Below are 23999 nucleotides of genomic sequence, written 5' to 3'. Positions count from 1 at the left end.
TAATGCATCTGCGAAGCGGAAATGAAGGAAGAGAGATATTTTATCTTTTTCTGTTTGTGTCGCTGGCTTCCGGAGTAGTAAATTGTTTTATTTTTGTTTGTGTTAAGTGTTTTCGTGAGTGTATGCGCATTTTATTGTAGGTGGTGAACAATAAACTGTAAGTAAAAATGTGTGTGCTTATGTGCGAATGTGTGTGTGTTGTGTGCTGATTTCGGTGAAGCCTTTTTTGTCTCTATACCTGTTTGTGTTTTCAGTCTGTGATGATATTACACTATTTTTGGTTATCTTTGTCTTTCATCTCGATCGCGCTCTTTTTCCCACCACTCTCTATCACTACTTTACATTTTTAGTGATCTCATTATTTCACATCTTCATCTTAAAACATTCTATTCTTCACTGCTTCCTTTTTTTTTTTTTTTTGACTTGGCTTACATCCGTGCGCTTATCGGTTTTTGAACACAGATAGCGTTGATGAACTCTAATGTTTCGCACTCCTTCATGTCCTTACCGGCGTTGTGAGCTCTGCAAAACGTTGAACCGTCGTTACATAAATAACTTCATCTGCACAGTCAACGCGCATTTCCTAATTGTTTTCCAGTTTTAGACAGACATCGACCTGCAGTTATCGTCGCAAGGATTGTAAGCAGAGATTTGCAGCACGACCGGAAAACGTTGAGAGAGAGACGCACACACACACATGCCCGTGGGCGGGGAATGGAGGATCAGGTGACTTCTAATGCACTTGTGTTGTAGGGATATTTTTTGGCTCGAAATTCTACCCTGCCATTTTACTTTTATAGCTAGCACCCCTCCCCTTCCCGTTCGTTCTTTGCCGTTGACCCTGCACCTTGACTACCAGCGCGCATGCTCACGTGCCCGATACCACGTTGGTTGGCTGAACTGATTTTTCCGCAAAGATTAGCGCAAAATAGCATCACTCTCTTACAGTCAAAGCTAGGGCCTTAACATGGCGATCATTCATTCATTATTACCGTTCGTTAATATGGCAGATCTATACTTGGTTAAGGAAAATTAGTGATTAGCGTCGAGGATAATTAAGAGTAATAGGCGCGCCAAAGTCTGGATGGTTCCTGCTCTGCTAAGAACAGAAGCCATAACTGTCCCGAGGAAATTGGTCGCCTTACAGTTGACTTGATGAGCTCTCTATCGTAAGAGACATAGAAAGTTATAATAGTTAATGAGAATTGCTATTTTTAATTAATTTTAATAAATCCTTGATCACTACGACGCATGCACAGTAGGCTTTTAACAAAATGTTTTGTTATGTTATAAGTCTTCGTTGTCACAGTAAAACTTTTGGACCGAATAGGTTCTTGCTGGAAAACTGGAGGTTAAAATAACCTAGAAAAGAGGTCACTGTAATTGCACAGAAAAATACATCCAAACTGATGTTTAGCAAATTTAAAAAATAAATATCTAAACACGTCCTCTCCCCGCCCATCCGCAAAACTGAAGTTAAATTTACAAATTTGTATCACTGCAGTCCACGAAATTTTAAACAACGTGGCAATGATAGCTATGTTAAAGTTGATTGACTGTAAAAAAAAACAAACATAGAGAAACCTTTAATCCATACTGAAATGATTAATCGTGTGATTATTTGAACTGAAATACAGTCTTTCTTCTTTCTACTTCTTCTTTTTCTCTTTCTTCTTCAAAGTTATCCACACGTTCGTCATTTTCATCGCCATAGTCATTGCTCGTTATCTACACTAAACATTAAGGCTAATGATTGGCGCCTGTACAACGACTGAGGGACTTTGCAAGATGACAGAAAGTCGTGCCCCCCGGCCACGTAAACAGATCGTTGCTCTTACGGCTTCTATTTAACGGTCCGATCTTCCGCATCCGCTGGCCCGGCGGTGCGTCTAATTCTGCTCACGGCTCAACTCTCAAGTAGCAAACGACGGGCTTTGATCACAGCTTTCGTCTTCCTGTCACACCAGGCCAAGCTCGCGATAACATCTCGCCAATCGGATGCAAGCAAAGCCCGTACCGGATATGTGTGCATCACGGGGCGAAGGCCGCTACACGCCCGTGGATCAGTCTCAAGCGGAATACCTTTGTCGCAAAGATGGCGGAAAGATATGTCACAAATAGGGATAAAGTATGAACGAACTGCTCTTAATTGTAGAAAGATTAAATCCTCAAGTACTTTGTAGTGACGGAAAGATAAACAGTGACGTACCAAATAGTCGTTGGGGAGGGGAATGAACTTGAGTGGTTGACCGTATGTAGGCAATGGATTGTAAAAGGTAGAGCAGAATCTTCTCTATTTTTTGCCTTTACCTTGCATGATAAATCATGGACACACTTGAAAGAATTAACTGTTGGAAAAAGGACTATCTGCTCCGTATCCGAGGATGTTAATTTTTTAAAATGATTTCTTAATTTTGAAGGACTATGTGGACAGATGAACGACGTGTTTCAGTGTTGTCCATAGGAATGGGAATCCCATGGGAATCCCATGGGAAACGTCCATGGGATGGGATCGACGGACAGCACACACTTGTATTTCCCCATTAGTATACTTGATATTGCAAAATAATTTACTGTTATTTCATTCATCAAGGATTTAAATCTTTTCCTCTGAATCTATTGTTGTGAAGTAGCAGAATTATAGAACAAAAGAAACAAAAGTGGTTTCAGTGTGTCCATAGGATTGTTACAATACCATGGGAATCCCATGGAAACGTCCCGTGGGATGGGGACGGGAATGGACAGGCATAAATTGCCATGGGACGATGGATGGGATAGAAAAATATGTCCCATGGACAACCCTGCGTGTTTTGCTGTACAGTGTACAGTCCTTAGTTTCTGAACAGAATGCTTGACGCCTAGCTGACTAGGACTTTGTTGGCCAGTAAAATACAGACCAGACACCCACGATTTTCCGATTCGTTAAACAAAACGAAAGCGAAAATAGCATCGTTTCGATCCGTGTAATGAGACGGGAATTAGACCGTTGTTGCTCAATCTGTTTAGCTGTCATTCAGTACCTTAAAATTCTCAGGCAACTCATTGGAGTCAAACTGTTACATTAATATCCTCCAGGTATGTCAAAAACATTTTTTCAGGAACAGCAACTGGACAGCAAATCTTGGCGCAAGCTTGAGAAAGCAACTGCGAGCATCTGCAGCGCGAAGACCAAGACTTCAAAGGACGGAAGATAGAATGTCTAATGTGATCTCACAGTATAGTATGTCAAGTATGACAAGTACCTTAATCTTGTTGCATTGGTTTGACAAGTACGAACTGTCTAATCATCCACCTTATCCCTAACTTCAATAAACAATCGCAGTCTATTTATCTGCTAGAAGTGTGTACTTGTAGTGAAGTATACATTTCTTCAGTGTACTAGTATGTACTTTGATATATATATATATCTTTCCTTTCTGAATAATTTAAGTTGCCCTCACACACAAATACTTCCCTTTGATTGGAGGACTCATGAAGTTTACAAAAACACATTTAAACACTTGTTTTTATCCAGTCATACCATAGCAGAAAATGTGCATTGAAAAATTCAGTATTGTGATTTGAGTTCTCAATCTAGTTGCTGTTCAGGAATGTGGGTTGTCAGATTAGAGGAGAAACCCTAGACTAGAACACATGCACCTACCAGGCACTAGATTCTCTGTCCCTGTGGTGGGTAATCACCTATTCGCGACTAGTCCTCTATTCGAGCTTTTATCACCTCAGCTCTGTCTCCTTCTTGATCGTTGTCAGACCAACTCATGTCTTCATGTGCTTACAAACGTGTCGCGAGGCAAAAAGCAGGTCGTTTTGTGCTTCGTGACTACTCATTAAGATACAACATTACAAGCCGGCTGATAACAATGATTCAGAGAGCACCTGCAGTGACGGGTGAGCTCGTAAAGCGCTTCGGTTCTGGACAGACGAGGGACGTTGCAAGCGTGTTTGTCTGTGTGGCTGCGAGCAGAATGGACAACATGAGAGCCCGCTTGGTTGTCGTGCTGGTGGTGGGGGTGTGTTCCATAGGGGAAGTGGTTTGGGGCCAGTGCACGAAGACTGGACCTTGCACGTGTCAGACCTCCAGCGGTTTTGTAGACCTCACACCTCTCGCTTCTTCATCGGGCAACCCCAAGTTAGTGTCATTCCTCATATTTCCTTTGATTCATCTCTTACTATTTTGTTTCTTGGTCTTTGTATGTGCACAGAAAGAGTTTTGAGTAAATGGCGCCTTAAATGATACTGGAAAAATCTCAGTACATGCATATATAATATGTGCGTGTGTGTATACACACTAAATAAATAAAAGTGCTATTTATTAATTTATTTGTATCTTTTAGCACCGGCTTTTTTATTCGGTACATCCTGCTTTGCAGACCTCCCTCCATGATAACCCTCCCCAAAGTTAGTGTCATCCATTTATTCATTGTGCTCTGGATCTTGTTCACTCACAAAACCTGTTTAAAGTGTAAAAGTAATTATTTGAGGGACATGCTAAGTTGGAATGTTTGAACCAAATCCATGTAACATTATTGACTGAGGTCTGTCTCTGTAGCCAGATTTTAATTTAGCAATTTCCTATTTTAGACGAAATAGTCCAGGAGTCACAGGGCAAACACTCGAAATAAACTCAACCTCTGTAAAGACTCTCATTGACAATTCTCTTTATAACGCGTCCAGTGCCTTTTTTGGCAAAGAATTTGTAAAACTCATTTCCTAGTTTCAAAAGTAGCTCATGCTATTGTCTAATTCTCTGTAGAATCTGAAAATGTGGACTTGTGTGTGCAAAGAGAATCAGGCTCAGGTAACAAGCAAGATTAGCGACAGTCTTCAAGGCTTAATTACAGATGTATGTGGTCCTGTAGTACCGAGGAGCAAAGACTTACCTAGTGTCATTCAATATTCCAGGTACAAGGACCAACCTGACGCCTTAGGATCTGGCTTCATGTTCTCTTGGAATCCATGTACGCCCTTTGATGAGCTGACTGACTGCAAGCAGGTTTCTGTGAGTACTGTGGTCTGTCCGCCCCTCAAAGTTTAGAGTTTTAAATTATTCTTTTTAATCTGTTTCTTTATCGTCTTTTCTAGTTTACATTTTGATTTTCTTCCCTCCTTCCATCCTTTGTTTCTGTATGTCTCACTGGTTTTTTTTTAGTGTATATTTGCTTTAATTATAAGTGTTGTTGTTCTTCTTAGTTATCCTCACCAAGATTATTGACTATCATTGCGAGGCAGACTTTTGTTTCTGACAATTTAACTGTCTAGCTGGATACTGTATCTTGCAGGGATGCCAAGTTTCATCCGATTTAGCCCAGTCTTTCATGTTGGGTACCCAAGACTCTGCTACATTCGAAAACAGCTCTGGTACATTGCAGATCAAATATTCTGCTACTCAAGATAGCAAAACAAGGTATTGGGCACGTGCATTTAAGAAATAAGAAACCTACAGTAATCTGAAGTAAATAGAAACAAGCAGTACCAACAGAAAAAAAAAACAACTAACACACTGCTGAATGTGTGTGCGATGAAAGTATTTTGAAAATATGGGGGCCTACAGATACATATGTGACAATAAATACAATGAAAAATATTCAACTTTTTCTTTTAACGAGGCATTAAAATGTACTTAAACAAGATCTAAATCTAATTTTTCTATTAAAAAATCCTCCATATATATTTATAGCAAACGTATGCGCATATAACAGATATATTTTCTATTTTTACCTATTTTTCTACCACAGGTCGCTAGTTATCGACTTGATCTGTGACCAAAAGGTTGAAGATGGAAACCTGGTGGTTCAGGGGGAGCTACTCCCTTTGACTTACGTAAGCTAGCAGCAGCAGCAGGTCGTCTCACATGTACATCACACCTGTAGAAACATAAAGCGTGGAAAATATTCTAGGACAAACATAAAGTTAAAGAAATGAAACTGTGCGCGAACACACATATTATTTAATAACAGTATTTGGGGTTTTGCAGTCTATGCAGCTGACCAGTTCCCACTGCTGTATCAAACCTGCATCAAAGGCAGAGGAAGGACTATCCGCTGGAACTATTCTTCTTATCGTGTAAGCATCTGGGTGTGACAATGTTCAACTTGTCTTCTTTCAATAGTTTTTCATGTTTATGAAAAATATTTAATTTAACTATTGTGCATTTGTGTGAATCAATTGGGCAGCAGAACATCCAGGTTAACGGGAGGCTACCGCCATTAATAGTTTATTGATAATGCGTGTTCTCTCCCCTGATATCGGAGTTGACAGAAATGCTATTACTTCAAACGTAAATGTAGAAGGCACACAAGTCAATCAAAAACAATTAAAGCGAGATTTCTTATTTGTGACTGAAGCAAACCTTACTTTAAAATGTTACTGCCGGAGAGACAGCTGAATGTGGTATTTAGTGATTACCGTCATCCATAAGCCTAAGTGTAGAGGCAATTAATTGGCAGACAGTTAAACAGGATTCCCATGAAATGTCAGTCATAAAGTCTTGGCACCTCTGCTTGTGGAGAGTGTAAAATTGTTATAAATTGCACTGCCACTGCCTTTCTAGGGGCTGTCAATCCAAATTTTATTCTCTCTAGTTAGTTCTCCTTCTCTAATGAAAAATGTTCACTCCAGGTTCTTCTCCCTGGCTGGTGTATACGTTACTGTGGGTTTCACCCTCCAGATCTGTGTCCGGAAAGCCACGGGTTTCGAGAGGATCCCCAACTCCACCTTCTGGTTGCCTATTGTGGGGTTTATTAAGGTAACATCTTTTCCGTGCTAATCTTTCTTTGTGGTCATCCAGGTGGCCACGCAGGCACCACTGAACAATGCCCAGTTTTCAAAGAATAGTATTTACATAGTTTTTGTCTTTAACACCATGGGAAGTAGATTACGTAAGAAAAATAAAGTCTCAATGGAAACTGATATAAGGTCACATAGGGTTAAATTTAAACCAACCAAGGTTGAATTTACTTCAAGCTTTGAACTCAGAATGTAAATTCTTCTCCACAATATTTGTGTGTGTGTGTGTGTGTGTGAGATGTTTTATCAATCAAGTAAAAAAAACATTTGTTTTGTTTATTGCAGGATGGCTTTAAATTCACTTTTACATGTGGCAAAGCCAGCTACAGCCAAATATGACCTGATAAAAATCTTTATTTGATGTCGAAAGTTTAAACGTCCAAAGACAAATCGTTTCCTTGACGTTGACTGCCAGCATAAAGGTTAACATTGCACAAAGAGGAATGTTCCCGATGTCACGCTTGTTACATTCGTTGATGACTGGGGCACAACCCACACAAACCTTGATCTCATTACAGATAATGTATCTGGCCTTGAGCAGGCATCAGACGTAAATACGCTGAGATGATGAAATGGAAGTAAAATAAACAACATCTGTATAATCTCTTTGTTCCATGTTTTGATCTGAGAAAACACGTGTTTTCAGTAATTGGATAATTAGTAATTGTGATAGCAACACACCTCCCTCTTCATTAATAGCGCCACTTAACTTCCTTTGACTTGTGTGGTGGTCATGAGGTGTTACCTTTACAATGAACTCAATATCAGACATGTGTGTCCATGTACGGTGTGGCAAGGTTATCAGGTTATGAAAATGACAATGATATCTCACACACACACACACACACACACACACACACACACACACACACACACACACACACACACACACACACACACACACACACACACACACACAGATACACACGCACGGACGCACACGTGCACACATGCACACCAGTTCTATGTTTCATTTTGGATTAAAGTTCTGCGAAAGTTGCTCCCAAACTACATTGTTGCTTCGTTTCGCTCACACACAAGAAGTGTTATCGTGACTTATCAAGCACACCATTAAACATCATTGACATTAGGAGCTAAGTATCGCCGTTACCTATCACGACACAGAGATAATAACAGTGAGAAAATATCTACACACCTTAATGATTGCTGACGATCTTCGTCGCTAATGTCCTTCGTCGTCGTCGTCGAGCAAAATCATAAAGATTCATCGTTCTGAAGGTATATATGAATACGTAGACTATTCTCTGGGGTAAACAAGACTAGATAATATTGGTGTGTACGACCTGATATTGAAATGGGGCGAAGAAGTCTTCATTGGGTTGAATTCGCCGAACGATGTCGGAAATTGTAGATGTGTTCTACTTGAATTTAAATAGTCTAGGTGCATGTGACCACTCGTTAATGCAGTGCACTTAGAAGGGATCAGTCATATCAAATGTTGAATTTACTTAGACGGATAATTATATAGAGAAAGTTTCACGTTTATGTGTTTGATAGGTGATGAACATCTTTAGTTCCAAATAATACAAAGTCTCACTGTGAAATGATACTGTTACTGGATACCTTGTACAAGTGTACCATGTAGTTAACAGTTCAGGAAGCATTTCAGACTTTACATCTAGTTTGCTCCTAATTATAGTTTTGTTTTCTTCACACGTGTTTATATGCTTTTATTTACTCGAATACAAGAAAAGACTGGAAGAAGAAAAGAACGAGAGATACAAAGAATTTGTTTTGCTCTGTTTGTTTTTGTTTGTTTTTAATTTTAATTTTTGGTGAGAGATACTCTATCTAAGCATGGGATTGATGGGAATAAGTGTGAACATTTGTAATATCTCAATACCCATAGAGGATGACAGAATAAAGAATGTTGAATCTTTCTAGCAACTCAGTATAAGACTTAAAGTTTAGTTTGCTCCTAATTATAGAACAACTCGACCTCACCATTTCCAGAAAAAGCAGAGGCCATGGCAGAGCGTGGGAGCGTGATGCTGATGCTCAACTTGATGATGATGATGATGTTGTCGGCGACACCAGTGGCTGGTGACTGCGAGAAACTCGGGCCCTGCTCCTGTCAGTCAGAGAACGGGATCATCGATTTGTCTCCCCTGGCAAGCTCCAGTGGTCCGGCGTAGGTGCTGCCATCTTACACGTGGCTGGATGCTGTCTTCTGTCTCTTTGTGTATCTGGATCTTAGCATTTTCTTTGTGTGCTTTAAAATGCGTCTATCCTACTTCATTTGTCCTCTCCATGTCTAACACACATGAAACGAAAGGGAGACAGCAAAACAAGAATAATCTTTTCTTGAAATTTAGAAAAAAAAACATTAGACTCTTTCCAACATGTATGATATGTCTCAATAATGTTTGACTTCCTGGTACAACTTGGAAAGACTCAGAGTATCGTGACAAAGTTTGCTACGGACACCATGGCATACAACTCCCTACCAGAAAATGAGTTAGGAAAAGAGAAATGGGTGAGGTTACAAAGCTATTGGAAAGGTCAAAGTTCGAGTCAGGGTTAGTAGATTCAAACCATGGTCTTTACTTCCTAATACCACCTATTCGCTAACTCCTAACATCTTTTCTGGTTGTATGTCATGGCGTCCATAGACCACCAAGAATATGTTACCAAAGACTATTGCAACATTCGTGAAGCAGTCAGTAGATTGTTTACGACTCCTAGAAAAAGGCATCTCATACAAATACGAAGTTAGTTTGGAAGGAATTTGACACTTTCCCTATACCGTAAAAGGGAGTAAAGGTTCGGGTAGGGATTATTGCAGGGATTATTGATAATTTGACTAAGAATACTAAAGTATGAATCGACTGTAGCTTACATTCTGATAATACACACAATGAGATTGCAGGTTAATAGTATTCTTTGAAGTTTATAGCTTTGATTTATAATACAGTATAGTCAACAAGCAACAATTTTTAACCTTCACATTAAATTTCGCTCAGATTCAAAGATCTGGCCGACAAGACGAGCAGCTGGAAGTACTCGTGGAATCCCTGTACACCCTTCAGCGAGCTTCAGTGCTCGAACGTGCGGTAAGTCCGCATGTGCTGACTGTCTTTGTGTCTAGTCCTTAATGTTTTAGTTATGATTATGCTATTTGTGCTGTTTAGTGTCTTTGAGCATTTTATGTTTTTATTTTGAAATTTGTTTACATTATGTTCTACCATCATAACAGAAATGACACCTTTAACACTCATTAGCAATGATGACACATAAAAAAATCAGAAAGTTCACACACTAAGACATCTGACGCCGAGAAAGGTTAATGAATGGCTAGTACTGAGATACATCAGTGATACACCTGCGCCTGTGTCTTGCAGGCATGTCAGGTGAGCATGGCAGGGACTGAGTCTTTTGAAATCGGGATGCAGGATACGGTGACCTTCACTTCAATCACCGGCTCTGATGATGTCTTGCTTACTTACACAAGTCCCTCCCCACAGGTTGTAAGGTCCTGATAACATTGCAATATTTATTCTTTACAGTAAACTAGACTTTAAAATAACATTAGAATAGTAAATGTATAGATGGAAAAAGAAACATTATACTCGGGAAAATGCGTAATAAAAACCAGAACCAAGTTTATGATATCTGTACATACATGCATACATTCATTCATACAAACAATTTTGAAGAAATATATTTTACAAGGGAGTGAGTAATCAATGGTCGGTATATAAGCACAAACGTTTTTTTACCATGAACAAAGTATACGAGTCAAGTTTTGTAGGTATTGCTGAGATTTATATTATGAAATAAAGAGTGATAGAAGAAACTAAAGTCAAGGTATGCTGTTGTACGGGACAGAACCACCTTGGTGACACTGAAGTGTGACCCGACCATCGAAAGCAACCTGGATGTTGAAGGCGAGCAGGGCTATGCCATGTATGTAAGTATAACGGTTCACTTTAATACTTCTATCTTATAAGGGTTATTTTCTTCAAATTCTTACCTATCATAACACACACACACCACACACACACACACACACGGGCCGGGATACATTTCCTACCTCGTTCCAGCCAAAAATCTACTGGTGAACCGAGATCACCAAACACTTTCTGTCACGGTTATCACTTTCCCACCTAATGTTCTCATTCATTCAGTCGTGCTTTCGACTGTAAGTCATAAATGGGTTAAATTAATCAGAAAAACACGGAGGCATGGACTGGTCCGTGACAAACACATAAAATAATATTAGACTAATGAGGTGTTATGTGCAGATTATGACACTGACGAGCAGGTATTGTTGCCCTGGTGTGACAAACATCAGCACCTCAAGTTTGTCACCTGGCACTATCATCCTTATTGTGTGAGTACCCAGCTAACACTCTGTGAACAACGGATAATTGAATGTGTTCTGTGTTTCATATATATAACTAGTCTGGGGTGTTAGTTTTTGTCAAGGGAGGGACATTGGTCTGTGTCGTGGCTAGTTTATCGAGCACAAAGACCTATCATTTGCTGAAGTTTAAGAGAATCTAAGAGTGTGTTGACTTTTTACAATCCAGCTACAAATGAAGACACAAGGGACATGACTTACATGACCTCTGACACCGACAGTGCAAGAGAAATAAGACTACAAAAGAACAAAGAAGAAAGTTTGAATACATGCACAGCAGTATCTTTCCTGTCTTTTTTCCACTCACGTTTTTCTCAAGTGCGAAGTAATCTATTTTTATATTACCTTTCTTTCAATCCTATTTTCTCTCTTGCTTCAAAAGTAATTAGTCTTTGTTCTTTCTTTCAATTACATTCTGCTTTCTGTCTAATCTTTTAATGATCAAACGATCATTGTATGCTTTACGACCAAAAATGATTGAAACTCGGCTAACTGCAGTTTCGTGGGGCTGGCGCTGGTGTACGTGGTGGCGGGTGTGATTGTTCAAAAAACTGTCCGCAAGGCAACAGGAAGGGAAGTCATCCCCAACCACGATCTCTGGTTCTCCTTACCTGGACTCATCAAGGTGACTAGACATTTGACACTTTGCATGAAAACACAGAAAAATGAATGTCATAATTGCTTAGTCTCTTTCTTATATGCTATTAGTTGAATTAAAACGATTTTTATAAACTTGTGCATATTATGTATTAAGCATTACCGTAAATAACAAAATATAGAATATTTGTGACGATGGTTAACGGTTTGTAATGAGGATTGTTTGAGGGCAGGTGGTGACAATGTTCATTTATTTTCCTGCAGGATGGCTTCAGATTCACAACATCTTGCGGAAGGATGAGATACGAAAAAATCTGACTTTCAGGCCATAAGAGTGGATGGGAATGGTGGATACTTTGTTCCTCTGATGTTCTGAGAGATGCAGCTACACAATTGTTTTGACAGTATGTTTACTTCCTGATTGGCTATAACTCAAAAAATATACAAGACATTCTGTTTATACACAAATAGGTTATTTATAATGCATAAAAGCAGATTATTTATAACAAACATAGATATATTTTTATAATACACAGTAATATTATTTATACTGCAAAACTTGCTTTCCAGACACGTGATTTGAAAAAAGGTTAAATTAGAGCTTTCTGAAGTCAAATTGTTTTAAAATGAAAAACACAAGTCTGTGTTGTGTGTGTGTGAGAAAAGAGAGGCTGTAAGAGTGTCAAACATTTTTTCATTGTTTTGTACACATTCAAAGTGCAAAAATAAAACTTGTTTCCTTTACTTTGTTCAGAATGGGATGAATGAATGTCTGCAAATGAGAAATATATGGAAGACAGGAGGAACAAAGAAATATTCCAATGTACAGATAGTAGTAAGCAAGAAAACTTGATGGTATAGATGTGTTAAAGAGATGTTCATAGAAGCTACAAGAAGCGTGTAAGCAGACTGGGTAGAGACCTCTTATATACTTTATTGTTTATCGTCTACCTGTGCCTGTGCTAGTCTACACTCTCTGTAGTCCACTTGACCCATTAAACGTGTCAGACATAAGTGAGATATACGATATTTTTACGAGAGGCACGTAAGTGTTTTGTTTGGTTTTTTTTCACTCACTCTCTAGCATTATGAGTTTTACACTTTCAAGATGTATCGTTCATAAACTTCAGCCTGGAGCCTGAATATAAGGGCAGTAGAGAATATCATACAACTCCCATTATGTTGAGGCTCTTTTCTATAACAGTTGAACATACCGTAGCCGTAGAAGCAGTGATTTCTAAAGCATAAATCCTAACGGTCTCTTTCTGCCGCCTTTTTTTTTCTGAAAAAATCGGGTACCATCTCACTCACCATAAAAATGCTTACTTCGGATGTAGTTCTCTTTGGTTAAGTCACTAGTTTCTCAAACCTTTTGACAAAAATGGCAATGAATATATTCACACACACACACCACTGGATAGGACACTGGCGTCCGAACACAGAGGCTAGTCGGTTCGCTACCCTTGTGGCGCAGCCAACACAATCCAGTTGATCTACCTTGTCGGTAATGGTAACCTGAGTCAATAGAGGGTTGGGGCAGGTAAAATGGATAGCGAAAGAGAGAGAGAGGGTGGGAAAGATTAGATGTGCACCACCCTCACAAGAAAAGCTGGTCTCAGTATCTCTTACACCTCAGCTCCCAACGATCTTACAGAGACGACCTTTACCTTTACACCTTTATAGGTTATTCTCTACCTTTTTTCAACATCTTTTTTTTTTTATAAAAATGGACACACACACACACACACACACACACACACACACACACACACACACACACACACACACACACACCACAAACGCATGCACACACTAACACACGCTCACACACAGACATACACATCTCTGTAGGCACCTACATTGTACATATGTACGCCTGAACAAATACTGACTCAGAAACCTTTTCAACCAACAAAGTTTCATTAACCGTCTCAGTGTTTTAGTGATAAGAGGTGGAGCACGTACCTGTGACCTGACACACACCAATATAACAAAGTCAGAGTTCAATTCTTAACCCTGTAACGTCACATGAACTGGTTAACATCACGTGAAAGTATTCAGAGGGTGTGAAGGGGAGTTTGGAAGGGTGGGGGAGACTACACGGTGTGAGTACACAGTGTGTGAGGCAATGTAACGAAGAGTACACACAGTAGTTCGGTTCAACACCACACCAGAGGTTATCTGTCGTCTTGTGTCCTGATCACATCACCCACGTCAGCTGTGAACGCCATTCTATCAATGTTCCACGGAGGACTTGTGACAGGAATACACTTTGCAGGTAGCCTCCCCTGTGATTTATTGTGTTCAAGAAAAAAGAACTCTACAGAAACACTAAGGAAGTCATGACTGGTAGAAGTGAAGTGGTTGTGGTGTTGGTGGGGATGTGGTGGGTGGCCTCGGTGACCGGTGACTGCACTAAACTCAACTCCTGTTCCTGTCAAGCGGTTAACGGAGTCATCGACTTGTCTCCCCTCAAAGCCAACAGCGGGGCGGCGTGAGTGTAACTAACGGTCACGTGCTTCAAATTCTGACATTTGTCACCCCTGCCTTTTGCCTTTTGCACGCTTGTCCCTCTTTATTTTTATCAAATACGATTAAATTTAATGTTTATCAAGCGCTTGTTTAAAGTATAATTATTTTGTCCTGAATTAAAAAGAAAATGGTGATAGTAAGTTTACTCTGGGTCTCATAAAACTTGTAGATAAATATCCTGACTACTCCTACGGTACTAAAATGTAAAAGTCTCATTGATAAAGGGTAAAACTCTCTCCATCACTCAGCATCCTCGAAATACTCAGATGACTAGGACTAGATTATTGCACATACAAGCAGTTTGTTACAGCGTTTCAGAAATTCAAAACTGTAGTTGTAAACTATTTTTTTTTTATCACTTAACGAACAGCTGAATTAGTTATAAAGACAAAGTATCTCTTAGGCAGTCATTTTTCTAAACAAAGTGACTGTGATAGCTTAAAAAAAACCTTAAAATTATCAAGAGATGACTCTGATTTTTTTCTATCTACTTATCCCTTTAGTTATCAAACTATTCATACAGATAGGGTGAGGTACTTGTACCTACAGGACATTGCTCACTGCACATGCTATAACACATGACAAGACATTAAATCATACTGATAATGAAGTCTAAATAATATTAGTTCTTATTATTAATGTATGTCAACAGATTTAAAGATATACAGGCTAGTGGGGATAACTGGCTATATTCGTGGAATCCCTGCAAAGATTTCACCGAAAAGCAGTGCAAAACTGCTTCTGTAAGTGTTGTACTGAATTCAGTAAAGTGTGAAAAAAGTAATGTTGACACTGAAAAAAAAACAATTATGAATTTATTGCCTTTTGTCTTCAGCTGATTAACTTTCTTCTCGCCCTTGTCTGTCGTATATTTAATCAGAAAAGATTGTAAGAAATTTATATTTTCAAGATTCTCTCTCTCTCTCTTTTAATCCATCTATATATATATATCGTTTTATTCTTTTTCCGAAAGAAGAGGAAATGACTCAAAAAGTAATCAAATATAGAAGAAACCATTAGAGAAGCAACATGTTTATATAATATTTCAAATAATATTTTTAATATGACAAATTCTGAATTTTTTTTTTCGTTCTTTTGTTGTCTTTTTGTTTGAGTGCTTTCTTCAGTGTGTGTGTGTTGCGCGGTTGTATATGTTTCTCTGCCCATAGTAAGAAAACCCGATTATGTTAATTACTTCTGATGTAGATTTACAGAAAATGTTTGAATTTTTGACAGGCCTGCCAATTTAACCAAGATAAAAGCGATTCCCACATAATCGGAACACAAGACTCGGCAACTTTCTCAACTGTGGGGTCTGATGTCTTGCTCACCTACTCTGCTGTAGAGTCCGGGGTTCTTGAGGTTAGAAATATACAATTGTTTATATTGATACAAGAAAATTGCTTGAAGATAAGATGAGAGAGGGAAGCACAGAAAGATTTTTGTGTATATATATTATCTGGACAGGCTATCACCATGCGTCGAGACTAACAGACAAGCAGGCAAATAAGACAAACGTCAGCAACAATACAATATCCTCGTTAATGTATTTCAGTCTGCTTACTGTTGAATCCATTGGTCTACCTACCGATGTACACGGACAAAATTTCTCTAGCACACACATGCATACAAGTGCACACACACGTATAAGATTCCACTGAAGGAAGAACAAACTTTGTTGCAAAGAACCTGATTGACTTTTGTCATAAATTACACATTCATAAACACTTGAACGCACGCAAACTTGTATTTCAATACATATAGTTGTCCAGTGACATGGACTCAAAACCCTCAGGCGGCCATTGAGCAACCAAGTTCCCCCGTGTTTCAGACGACACAGGATTACCCTCAAGTGTGACCAGAGTGTGGACAGCCAGCTGGACGTGCAAGGAGAGCAAGGCGGTAGTGCTGTCTATGTAAGTGTGGACACTGATGTCGAATTATATATTTTATATTTCTGACTGGATATCAAAATTAAATCTTGTCTGGAGTAACGGAGTAAAATGTGTGAAGAAAGGACATAAAACTGCTGACAGCTATCAGAAGATTCAGTTGTTGTTTGCCACAGACCATGACACTAACAAGCAAGTATTGCTGTCCGGGAGTTCATGTGAAGGTGACTAGCGGAGGTCTTTCAGCTGGAACCATCATATTGATAGTGTGAGTAGTCCTTGGTCTTAGTACGTGAGTAGGTATTATTTGTATAATGCAAATAGAAATTTTTCTCATAAGTCAATAGGCATCTTTTCATAACATTAAGTAAACATCTCTTTGAAAGCTTGAGAAGAAATCTTTCTCATATTGTAAGCCAACATCATTCTCACAACCTGAGTAACCATCATCCTCTTAATTTATTACAAATAATTTTTAACGGAAGCATAAATAAATATGTGTGGGTGTTTTTTTAATGTTGACTTTGACGTTTGAGGAGGAACTGGATGACCTTTTGCCGAGCGTTTAGGGCATTTCAGCGGGACTTTTCAAGTGTGGGGTTAGTTCTGGTGAACTCTCTCCACTATCCCTCCTCATGTGAACCGGGTATTCATATTTTTTCTCAAAGCTGTTGCGCATAATCTGTGGTGAACTGTCTGTGAAGTCTGTGTGTAAAATTTGTTTGAAATAAAGAATTATGTGTAATCTAGTAGTTACTTTCATTCTTTTAAGGACATAATGCGGCGAAACGTCCGGCGGCGAAAAGCCAGTCGGCAAAACGTCCGATCCGAAACGTCCAGCGGCGAAACGTCCAGTCGACAAAAAAACGTCCGGCGGAGAAACGTCCGTCGGCAAAACGTCCGCACACGGAGCGCCCGGTGGGGTCAAGTATATAGATGCGTGTTCATGCACGAGTTGCTACAGACCCCGTATGACAACTGCGTGAAGAACTCTTCATGGTAAAGTCGTGATGCCAGACGCAGTTGAAGTTCTGTGGAATCCATCTCTTGATTTGCTTTCTTGTTATTCCTCTTTCACTTTTCTCATGCACTTCGCATGTGTCTTCAGCTAAAATAAAACCACACTCACTACACAGAATATTGTGACAGCATTGGCCAATAGCCTCACCTCATCTCCTCTTGATACCGTGGACTGCACTACTACAGTAGTCTACATTCATTCCTACATTAGTAGCGCCACTACACCTAGTCCGTATTTTAGATAGTTTGTACTGCTTATTTACCTGTCTGATGGAGTATGTATTGATTACTTTTTATCTGGATGTGATTGTGTTGCTTATTTTTTTAATTTATATTGCTTGTTCATATGCTTGAGCGAATTGCTACAAACATTATATCTTGTCTGTGGGAGGACACTATAGATGCAGTCTTTAAAAAAGCTTATCCTGATTGTATTTTCACCTGGTCGTTTGCAGGTTTGTGGCACTGGTCCTGGTATATGTAGTGGCAGGGCTTATCCTTCAGAAGGCTATCCGTAAGGCAAGTGGCAGGGAGGTCATCCCCAACTATTCTGTGTGGTCCTCCATACCTGGACTCATCAAGGTGAGTCGGTTAGCCTGGACTGTCAGCATGTGTTAAACGTTTTGGAAACGAGTTCAGAGGAGTGAAAAGGTGAAGAAACAAAATGTAGATGTCGAGGTCATCCTTGTTTGTTTACCGGAGAGGAAGCACCAACACGAACTATCATTTAAATGTCTTTGATGACCGTGGAAAGTTTTAATAGACGAATATTATTACCATGTAAAGTATGTGTCTGGTCTGAACACACCGCTTTCTCTCCTTTCACTCTTTTTCATTCACCCAATTCACATTCTACCTTATCTTCGTTCTTCACTAGCCCTTTACACATAACACGCCATTTTCTTGTCTGTCTGTCCTCCTATAATATAGCAATAATTGTTGATACAAGTTTTAAAAGCAATATTTTACAGTTGAATGAAATAAAGCTTTTTTTACATTTCAGGATGGCGCAAAATTTGTATTCTCCTGTAGGGGATCTTCCTACCAGAAAATCTGATTGCGGCGAAGCATTGGGGAGTTGACCCTGACATTTTGTATCTCACCCTCACATCAACATGTTGTCACTCTGTCACATTAGCCACCTGTTGACATTGCATCGTCTTCATTAGTGTCATCTGTCTGTTGTGCAGTCTGGTGCTTGACAGAGATAAAAAGTTGATAACGGGGTATCGTATCAATTGTACTGTGAGTCTTCAACCAATACAAGAATGATATTTGAAACAGATGTGTGATGGGAATACATTTAAAATTCAATGCACTGTAGATAAATGATGACAGGCCTCCCAATCTTTTGACACGCATTAGAGATATGGACACACTGAAGTGACTTCTTGAAGGATAACGACGACGTGAGTGTCACGTGACACTGGCTGTTAGCCGTGACTGATGTGACCTCGCAGTTACTGCCACTGGACTGACTGACTGACTGACTGACTGACTGACTGACTGACAAACTTGTAATTGTGACTAGCGTACAAGCTTACATACCATACCTCAATCGTAAAAAGTTCTCGTTTCAAGCACATCTACACATCCACCATAATGAGCCGATACACACAAGGTCAGACAGGTCAAGGTAACTTTATATTTTCTTAAAAACAAAACTAAATAAAACATTTCTGAATTAAAATCTTCTGTTCAGAGAAAACCGACTGCGTGATATAAAGAGTACAGTCCTTTGCTGTTTATTTGTTTCTCTCCTCGAAATCCCATGGTGTTGGTGATCCTGTGGATGTAGATTACTGTCGGTATCTACTCTGTCTCAGGAAGCAGTGACGGTAACAACACATCACGTGGTCTGTCACGAGGATGTCGCATCACGCGCTAACAGTTAGTTCCTAACAGGCTCGGCGTTGTGTCGAGTCACGTGTCATTTCGCGTTGTCCATGAGTTACAGGTGCTGAGGAAAATAAATACAACCAAATGTATTCAAAGTGTAAAATAAATATGTGTATTTTGTCTGGCTAGCTTTTCTGTTTTGATTTGACTTGTGCATCTCCAGAATAGTTGTAAATATTTTAGAAAGTGGGAAAGAAAGGGAGAAGACTATTTAAATAGTTGTCGCCTGCCAGCGCTTCACTTCGCAAGAAGACAGGACAAGTGGAGGGACACAACGTGTAGGAAATCGTTTCTCCTGACTATCAACGATTATCAAAACACGGGTTTGATAACCTACTTTCTGTCAGACAGGTAGTGTTGCCAACCAAGTGGACGTGTTTCCCTTTTCAAGTGTTGTTCAAATTGTAAAGCATGCGCAGGGATGTGTTGTGGTGTTGGTCCTAGCGTGGCAGGTGAGGTGGGCGACACCACAGGTAAAATGGGAATGCAAAATGATGAATACCTGCTCCTGTCAAGCAGAAGAAGGTGTGATTGACCTCTCACCCTTGGCTAGTGATGACGGCCCCGCGTGAGTATGTCGGTGTTTACAGCTTGTGTTTGAAGTCTAACTTTTTGTACTGAGGTTTAACAGTTAGAAAATGTTGCTTAGTTTTGAATACCATATGCTAAAAGATTTGCTCCACTGCCAAAAATGTGTTATTTGTTGTTGACCCTAAAGTTGTTGTGCATATGGTCCTATATGTGTAAACAAAAAGTTCACTCCCTTGTGTATAAGGGGCAGAGAATCGTTTCAAAGTATGTGTTGTAAACATTGTAACAGCTCTTGATATACTCCAGATGGCTGTTTAAGTTTGTTTTTTATTTTCTTTATAGGTTTAAAGATCTTTTAACTCCCGAATTGGAAGGATGGAGATATGCATGGAACCCATGCAAGTCTTTCACTTTAGGCACTTGTAAAAATGCTGCTGTGAGTAGTCAGAAGCTGCTGCACGGATGCTAAGTTGTATAAACTGTTCTTTTCATGGTCATAATCATCAGTCCCTTGCCCCACTAGCTGCGGAGTCAGGCGATGGTAATACCATCTCTCGGGATCATTCTCTCTTCTCAGTCCTTGTCAGTAATCGCCAACTGAAGCACTGGACAGCTTCTGTAGAATAGCAAATCTGCATCATCCATTCAACTGACAATATTGTATTTATTGCAAAGACCTAGTCAAGACCCTGGGAATGATACACGTTTTACCTGTTATCGTTGAATCCAATGTAGCAGTCGTCAACGATGTTCTGTTGTTGTTACAGTGCACCTACTCGCACCTGCCGATTCCCCTTCCCTGCCCCAACACTCACACAAATCCTCTCATGCAAGGAGAGGAGGGTATGCACAGTGATACCCTCCTGTCCTTTCAGTTTCACTTGCATCAACAATAGTCTTTGTATGGGTTTCTTGTGCAAAATGCTTTCGCGACCTTATGCACGGTTGTAGATGTCTTGGCGGCTTTACATATTTCAGTGTGTTCGGTCGTGTGTGGGATATGAGTGATTGTAATAAAAGAGAGCAACAGAAGATAATTACACAATGAATCATCCAAAGTATCCGAACAAACACTTTTTCAAGGTTGTTTTTTTAATGTGTTCACAGGGCTGTGAGTACTATCAAGACGGAACCCAATACACCAAGCTGGGCACACAGGAGAGCGCTCAGTTTGTTACCGATTCAGGTTCCCTCCAACTTTACTACAACAACACAAAGGAAGGCTCATTTAGGTATTGACCTCCTGCTATTACCAGAATAATATTTATTACAAAAATAGGGATAGAAAAAGCAACACAGACGGTAAGGTATCTGCTTCCTGATGTAACCAAAAGAGAGAGATAGAAAGAGAGATAGAAAAGGTTAAAGATTATGTTCAATCAGTAAATTATGATTTTATAGGACGGAAGAAAAGGAAGCCATCTATACCGGAGCTTTGCTAAAAGCTTGAGTGTATATAAGTGAGAGTGAATGAGGAAGGGAGAAACCAACGGAAATATGGAAAGTAAGACGGAAAAATAAAAACAAGAGGAATGGGAGGAAAAAGAGAGTGACACAGACTTACAAGATCCATCGACTACTGACAGGCAGACAAATAAGCTGACACACAGTACCATGGACCAAAGAAGAGAAGGCTGAAGGATTTACCTGTTGCAGAGGTCTGACGGTGACCTTAACGTGCGACCCCGCGGTGGAGAAGAACGTGACGGTGCAGGTAACTGGATCCCCCGTTGCTGTGAGTCTTCGAAAGCAAACATCAGAAGCCTTTCACACCTTCTCTCTCAAAAAGAGATTAGAACCATCTGCCTTTATTGCCCCTAAAAGAGCTCGTACCATAATTACCTGGACAAAGAATACCAAGAAACATTACTATGCTTAATATTACAGGTGTTTATGTTGTTATTAAATTTTTATTAATAAGTAGCTTATAAAACGTACAAGATAATAGAAGCCCTCCAAATACAGATGTCAGGTCACACGACCATAATACCCAAATACAAAATACAGGCTAGGATCTCTAGTGATCTTATAGGCAATGGACGTAAGTGGTTCGTCATGTCTTGGGTATGTGAATACCTCGCCCTCATCTACCGCCGCCCTCAGACATGTCAGATAAATCAAAGCACATTTCTAATGGACAGCTTTAGGAGGAGAGGGAAAGTTATCATCTCTCCCGAGGATGTCTCGAACCAGCGACCCCTATCGTCCAGCAGTGCCAGATATATATATATAGATCATTCAATGCTATATTTGACTTGAGCAAATATTTGTCAGTGTTGGCTTGTCTGGGGCTCTTCCCTGACTGTAGCCTTGTTTATATTTTTACTGTATTGACTACCTACATACCTATCAGTGTTGGAGACAATGAGCAGAGTCTAGCCATCTATTGTTCGTGTCTACAGGGACTCACACTGACCAGCAAGTACTGCTGCCCACAACACAATACATTCCAACTGTCCATCGGTTCTATTCTTGATATCGCGTGAGTATAAAAATTATGATGACCAATATGTCAGTGAAAGTCGCTCCTTAGGAATTAAACCCGAAAGTCAAGTGTGGCTGTACAACAATGATCCTTTGCACCTTGACACATCAAGCTGGAACTGGTGACAAGGATAATATTGTCGCCACAACATCCACACAATAATGACATACCAGCATTTTCTACTGCCCGTGCACTATAATTACAGAGATTGAGAGTGTCTTAATAATGTTAAGAAAATGTTCTGGTCTAAAGAACCTGCAAAATCTGGGTTAGTTTTACTGTGGTGTCTAGTATCATATGGTTTCGTAACCTGGAAGGTTCAGTCACATCGTCCATTTCAATAACCACTGTACTGTCATTCCATCTCGGAGTCCCTCTCTCAGACATTCCAAGGTAAAGGTAGTCACTCCACTGTCCAGGTTCGCCGGACTGCTTGTGGTGTACATTGTGGGTGGCATCGTCTTTCAAGTGGGAGTCCGTAAATCGTCTGGCAAGGAGATCATCCCCAACTACAGCTGGTGGTCGTCGTTACCTGCACTCATCAAGGTGAGCAAACATTGTGAACCAACCGCCGTGACTACTGTCTACAGGCGTTCAGCCACATTGTGTTGTGCTTATCTTTACTTGTGTATCAAAATGTTCCTTTGTATGTAGGCCTGCTATTTTACCTGGGAGCCTGAACAGTGGTCATAATTATGGAAAGTAAGAGTGACCGTTGTAATCTACTTCAAGGAGCGAGTAAAATGATTGACAGATTCTTTTTTGATTGAACATACGAGATGCCAGATTTTCTTGGCCTTATCTTCAGGTTAAATGGCTCGCTATTTATATATAAAACAATAATCGCATAACATCTAAGTAATAAATATCTAATGTGTAGTTTTGAAAGCAATCGTATTATTTCTGACACTTTACTGTTGAATTGAAGAGGTCTCATACATTTTTAAATTGCAGGATGGCATGAAATTCACCTTTACCTGTGGAAGGTCAGACTACAATAAATTTTGATGCCGACAACATGAAGAGATTTAGTATTATTCTGTATTATCCTGTATTATACTGTATTATCTTTGTCTCTGTCTCGCTGCTTGGAGAATTTGCGTTGTCAGCCCTTGTTTTTGGAGTTTCAGAAATACTTTGGTTTATTTTTACTGTGAAGTCATGTAGGAACTATATATTTAAATATATGTAAATTCACATTATTATTATTATTACTATTATTATTATTGCGATGATGATGATGATGATGATGATGATGATTATTATTATTATTAATCATGAATACGATAACGAAACCTTCATTTTTCTTGTTCGTAAGTGTGTTGAAGCTGTATTTATATTTAGCGCTTCGATGCAAAGTAAAGAAGTGAGAGTTAAACAGTTATGGAGAAAAAAAACTTGTGTTGTTACAAGAGTGTCAGGCGTGTGGAGAAGTTTGTGAACTGAAATGATGTTTATAAAAGTATATCTGTGAACTGAAATGTACTGTAAAATATGTATGTGAACCGAAGTGTACTCATTTTCTCTGTGTGTGTGTTTCTCCGTGAACTGGATCGTGTTGTAGAAATATATCAATGATCTAATATACATACAAAATGGATACTGTCTTAAAACTGCGATGTCACAAGAGAGAGAGAGAAAGAGTTTTTGAGATAAGTTTGTAACACAACAAATAACTTTTTATACAGATAGTTACATCGAAGTGTATATTATATTAACACTACTGCCTCTTTTAGCATTCATGGAATTTTTCTTTATTTCTTGCGGCGCATTATTTGATTGTGTGGATGCAAGTAATTTTATTAGTCTGTCGTAACATAATGCAAAACAGAACGGGTGCATCACAGCTTCATAACAAAGCAATTACACGATA

General features: G+C 39.4%; 4 protein-coding genes across 6 annotated transcripts; all 4 read left to right on the top strand.

Moving 5' to 3' along the window:
- Positions 1–88: 88 nt before the first annotated feature.
- On the top strand, positions 89–7388 carry LOC112565239 (cation-dependent mannose-6-phosphate receptor-like). 3 transcript variants are annotated; one of them, XM_025240598.1, is made up of 9 exons: positions 89–157; positions 599–726; positions 3870–4129; positions 4903–4999; positions 5280–5404; positions 5736–5820; positions 5975–6063; positions 6619–6745; positions 7072–7388. In XM_025240598.1, exons 2-9 carry the CDS (start codon positions 715–717, stop codon positions 7123–7125), a joined length of 849 nt encoding a protein of 282 aa, XP_025096383.1. In that variant the 5' UTR covers positions 89–157; positions 599–714; the 3' UTR covers positions 7126–7388. The 3 variants fall into 3 exon arrangements, with proteins under 3 accessions (XP_025096383.1, XP_025096384.1, XP_025096382.1); XM_025240599.1 differs by lacking the exons at positions 89–157; positions 599–726 and adding exons at positions 1656–2276; positions 3099–3220; XM_025240597.1 differs by lacking the exons at positions 89–157; positions 599–726 and adding an exon at positions 1656–2276 and having other exon boundaries at positions 3099–4129.
- A 446-nt stretch (positions 7389–7834) lies between these two features.
- Positions 7835–12776, top strand: LOC112564480 (cation-dependent mannose-6-phosphate receptor-like). The gene is made up of 8 exons (XM_025239324.1): positions 7835–8025; positions 8761–8938; positions 9771–9860; positions 10149–10279; positions 10636–10717; positions 11052–11140; positions 11669–11795; positions 12032–12776. The coding sequence occupies exons 4-8, from the start codon at positions 10164–10166 to the stop codon at positions 12083–12085; spliced, it is 468 nt and encodes a 155-aa protein (XP_025095109.1). The 5' UTR covers positions 7835–8025; positions 8761–8938; positions 9771–9860; positions 10149–10163; the 3' UTR covers positions 12086–12776.
- Positions 12777–13816: 1040 nt separating this feature from the next.
- Positions 13817–15733, top strand: LOC112564593. The gene is made up of 3 exons (XM_025239518.1): positions 13817–14261; positions 14952–15042; positions 15536–15733. Exons 1-3 carry the CDS (start codon positions 14110–14112, stop codon positions 15716–15718), a joined length of 426 nt encoding a protein of 141 aa, XP_025095303.1. The 5' UTR covers positions 13817–14109; the 3' UTR covers positions 15719–15733.
- Positions 15734–16124: 391 nt separating this feature from the next.
- On the top strand, positions 16125–23850 carry LOC112565220. Its single transcript, XM_025240556.1, has 10 exons — positions 16125–16215; positions 16368–16459; positions 17667–17793; positions 18215–19678; positions 19984–20077; positions 20749–20873; positions 21298–21376; positions 22044–22123; positions 22546–22672; positions 23081–23850. The coding sequence occupies exons 4-10, from the start codon at positions 19602–19604 to the stop codon at positions 23132–23134; spliced, it is 636 nt and encodes a 211-aa protein (XP_025096341.1). The 5' UTR covers positions 16125–16215; positions 16368–16459; positions 17667–17793; positions 18215–19601; the 3' UTR covers positions 23135–23850.
- Positions 23851–23999: the final 149 nt, after the last annotated feature.

The sequence above is a fragment of the Pomacea canaliculata genome, linkage group LG5 (genome assembly GCF_003073045.1).
Source record: "Pomacea canaliculata isolate SZHN2017 linkage group LG5, ASM307304v1, whole genome shotgun sequence".
NCBI lineage: Eukaryota > Metazoa > Mollusca > Gastropoda > Architaenioglossa > Ampullariidae > Pomacea > Pomacea canaliculata.
This window is presented reverse-complemented; position numbering and strand designations above follow the sequence as displayed.

What these genes read in the sequence shown, in the direction of transcription:
- LOC112565239 (XM_025240597.1), top strand. Translation starts at nt 3,759, where the DNA reads ATGTCTTCATGTGCTTACAAACGTGTCGCGAGGCAAAAAGCAGGTCGT. An exon ending in ACTCAAGATAGCAAAACAAG is followed by an intron (nt 5,405 to 5,735) that starts GTATTGGGCACG and finishes TTTCTACCACAG; the next exon opens with GTCGCTAGTTATCGACTTGA. An exon ending in CTATTGTGGGGTTTATTAAG is followed by an intron (nt 6,746 to 7,071) that starts GTAACATCTTTT and finishes TGTTTATTGCAG; the next exon opens with GATGGCTTTAAATTCACTTT.
- LOC112564480 (XM_025239324.1), top strand. Translation starts at nt 10,164, where the DNA reads ATGGCAGGGACTGAGTCTTTTGAAATCGGGATGCAGGATACGGTGACC. An exon ending in CCCTCCCCACAGGTTGTAAG is followed by an intron (nt 10,280 to 10,635) that starts GTCCTGATAACA and finishes TGTACGGGACAG; the next exon opens with AACCACCTTGGTGACACTGA. An exon ending in CCTTACCTGGACTCATCAAG is followed by an intron (nt 11,796 to 12,031) that starts GTGACTAGACAT and finishes ATTTTCCTGCAG; the next exon opens with GATGGCTTCAGATTCACAAC.
- LOC112564593 (XM_025239518.1), top strand. Translation starts at nt 14,110, where the DNA reads ATGACTGGTAGAAGTGAAGTGGTTGTGGTGTTGGTGGGGATGTGGTGG. An exon ending in AAAGCCAACAGCGGGGCGGC is followed by an intron (nt 14,262 to 14,951) that starts GTGAGTGTAACT and finishes GTATGTCAACAG; the next exon opens with ATTTAAAGATATACAGGCTA. An exon ending in AGCAGTGCAAAACTGCTTCT is followed by an intron (nt 15,043 to 15,535) that starts GTAAGTGTTGTA and finishes AATTTTTGACAG; the next exon opens with GCCTGCCAATTTAACCAAGA.
- LOC112565220 (XM_025240556.1), top strand. Translation starts at nt 19,602, where the DNA reads ATGATGAATACCTGCTCCTGTCAAGCAGAAGAAGGTGTGATTGACCTC. An exon ending in GCACTTGTAAAAATGCTGCT is followed by an intron (nt 20,078 to 20,748) that starts GTGAGTAGTCAG and finishes ATGTGTTCACAG; the next exon opens with GGCTGTGAGTACTATCAAGA. An exon ending in ACAAAGGAAGGCTCATTTAG is followed by an intron (nt 20,874 to 21,297) that starts GTATTGACCTCC and finishes TACCTGTTGCAG; the next exon opens with AGGTCTGACGGTGACCTTAA.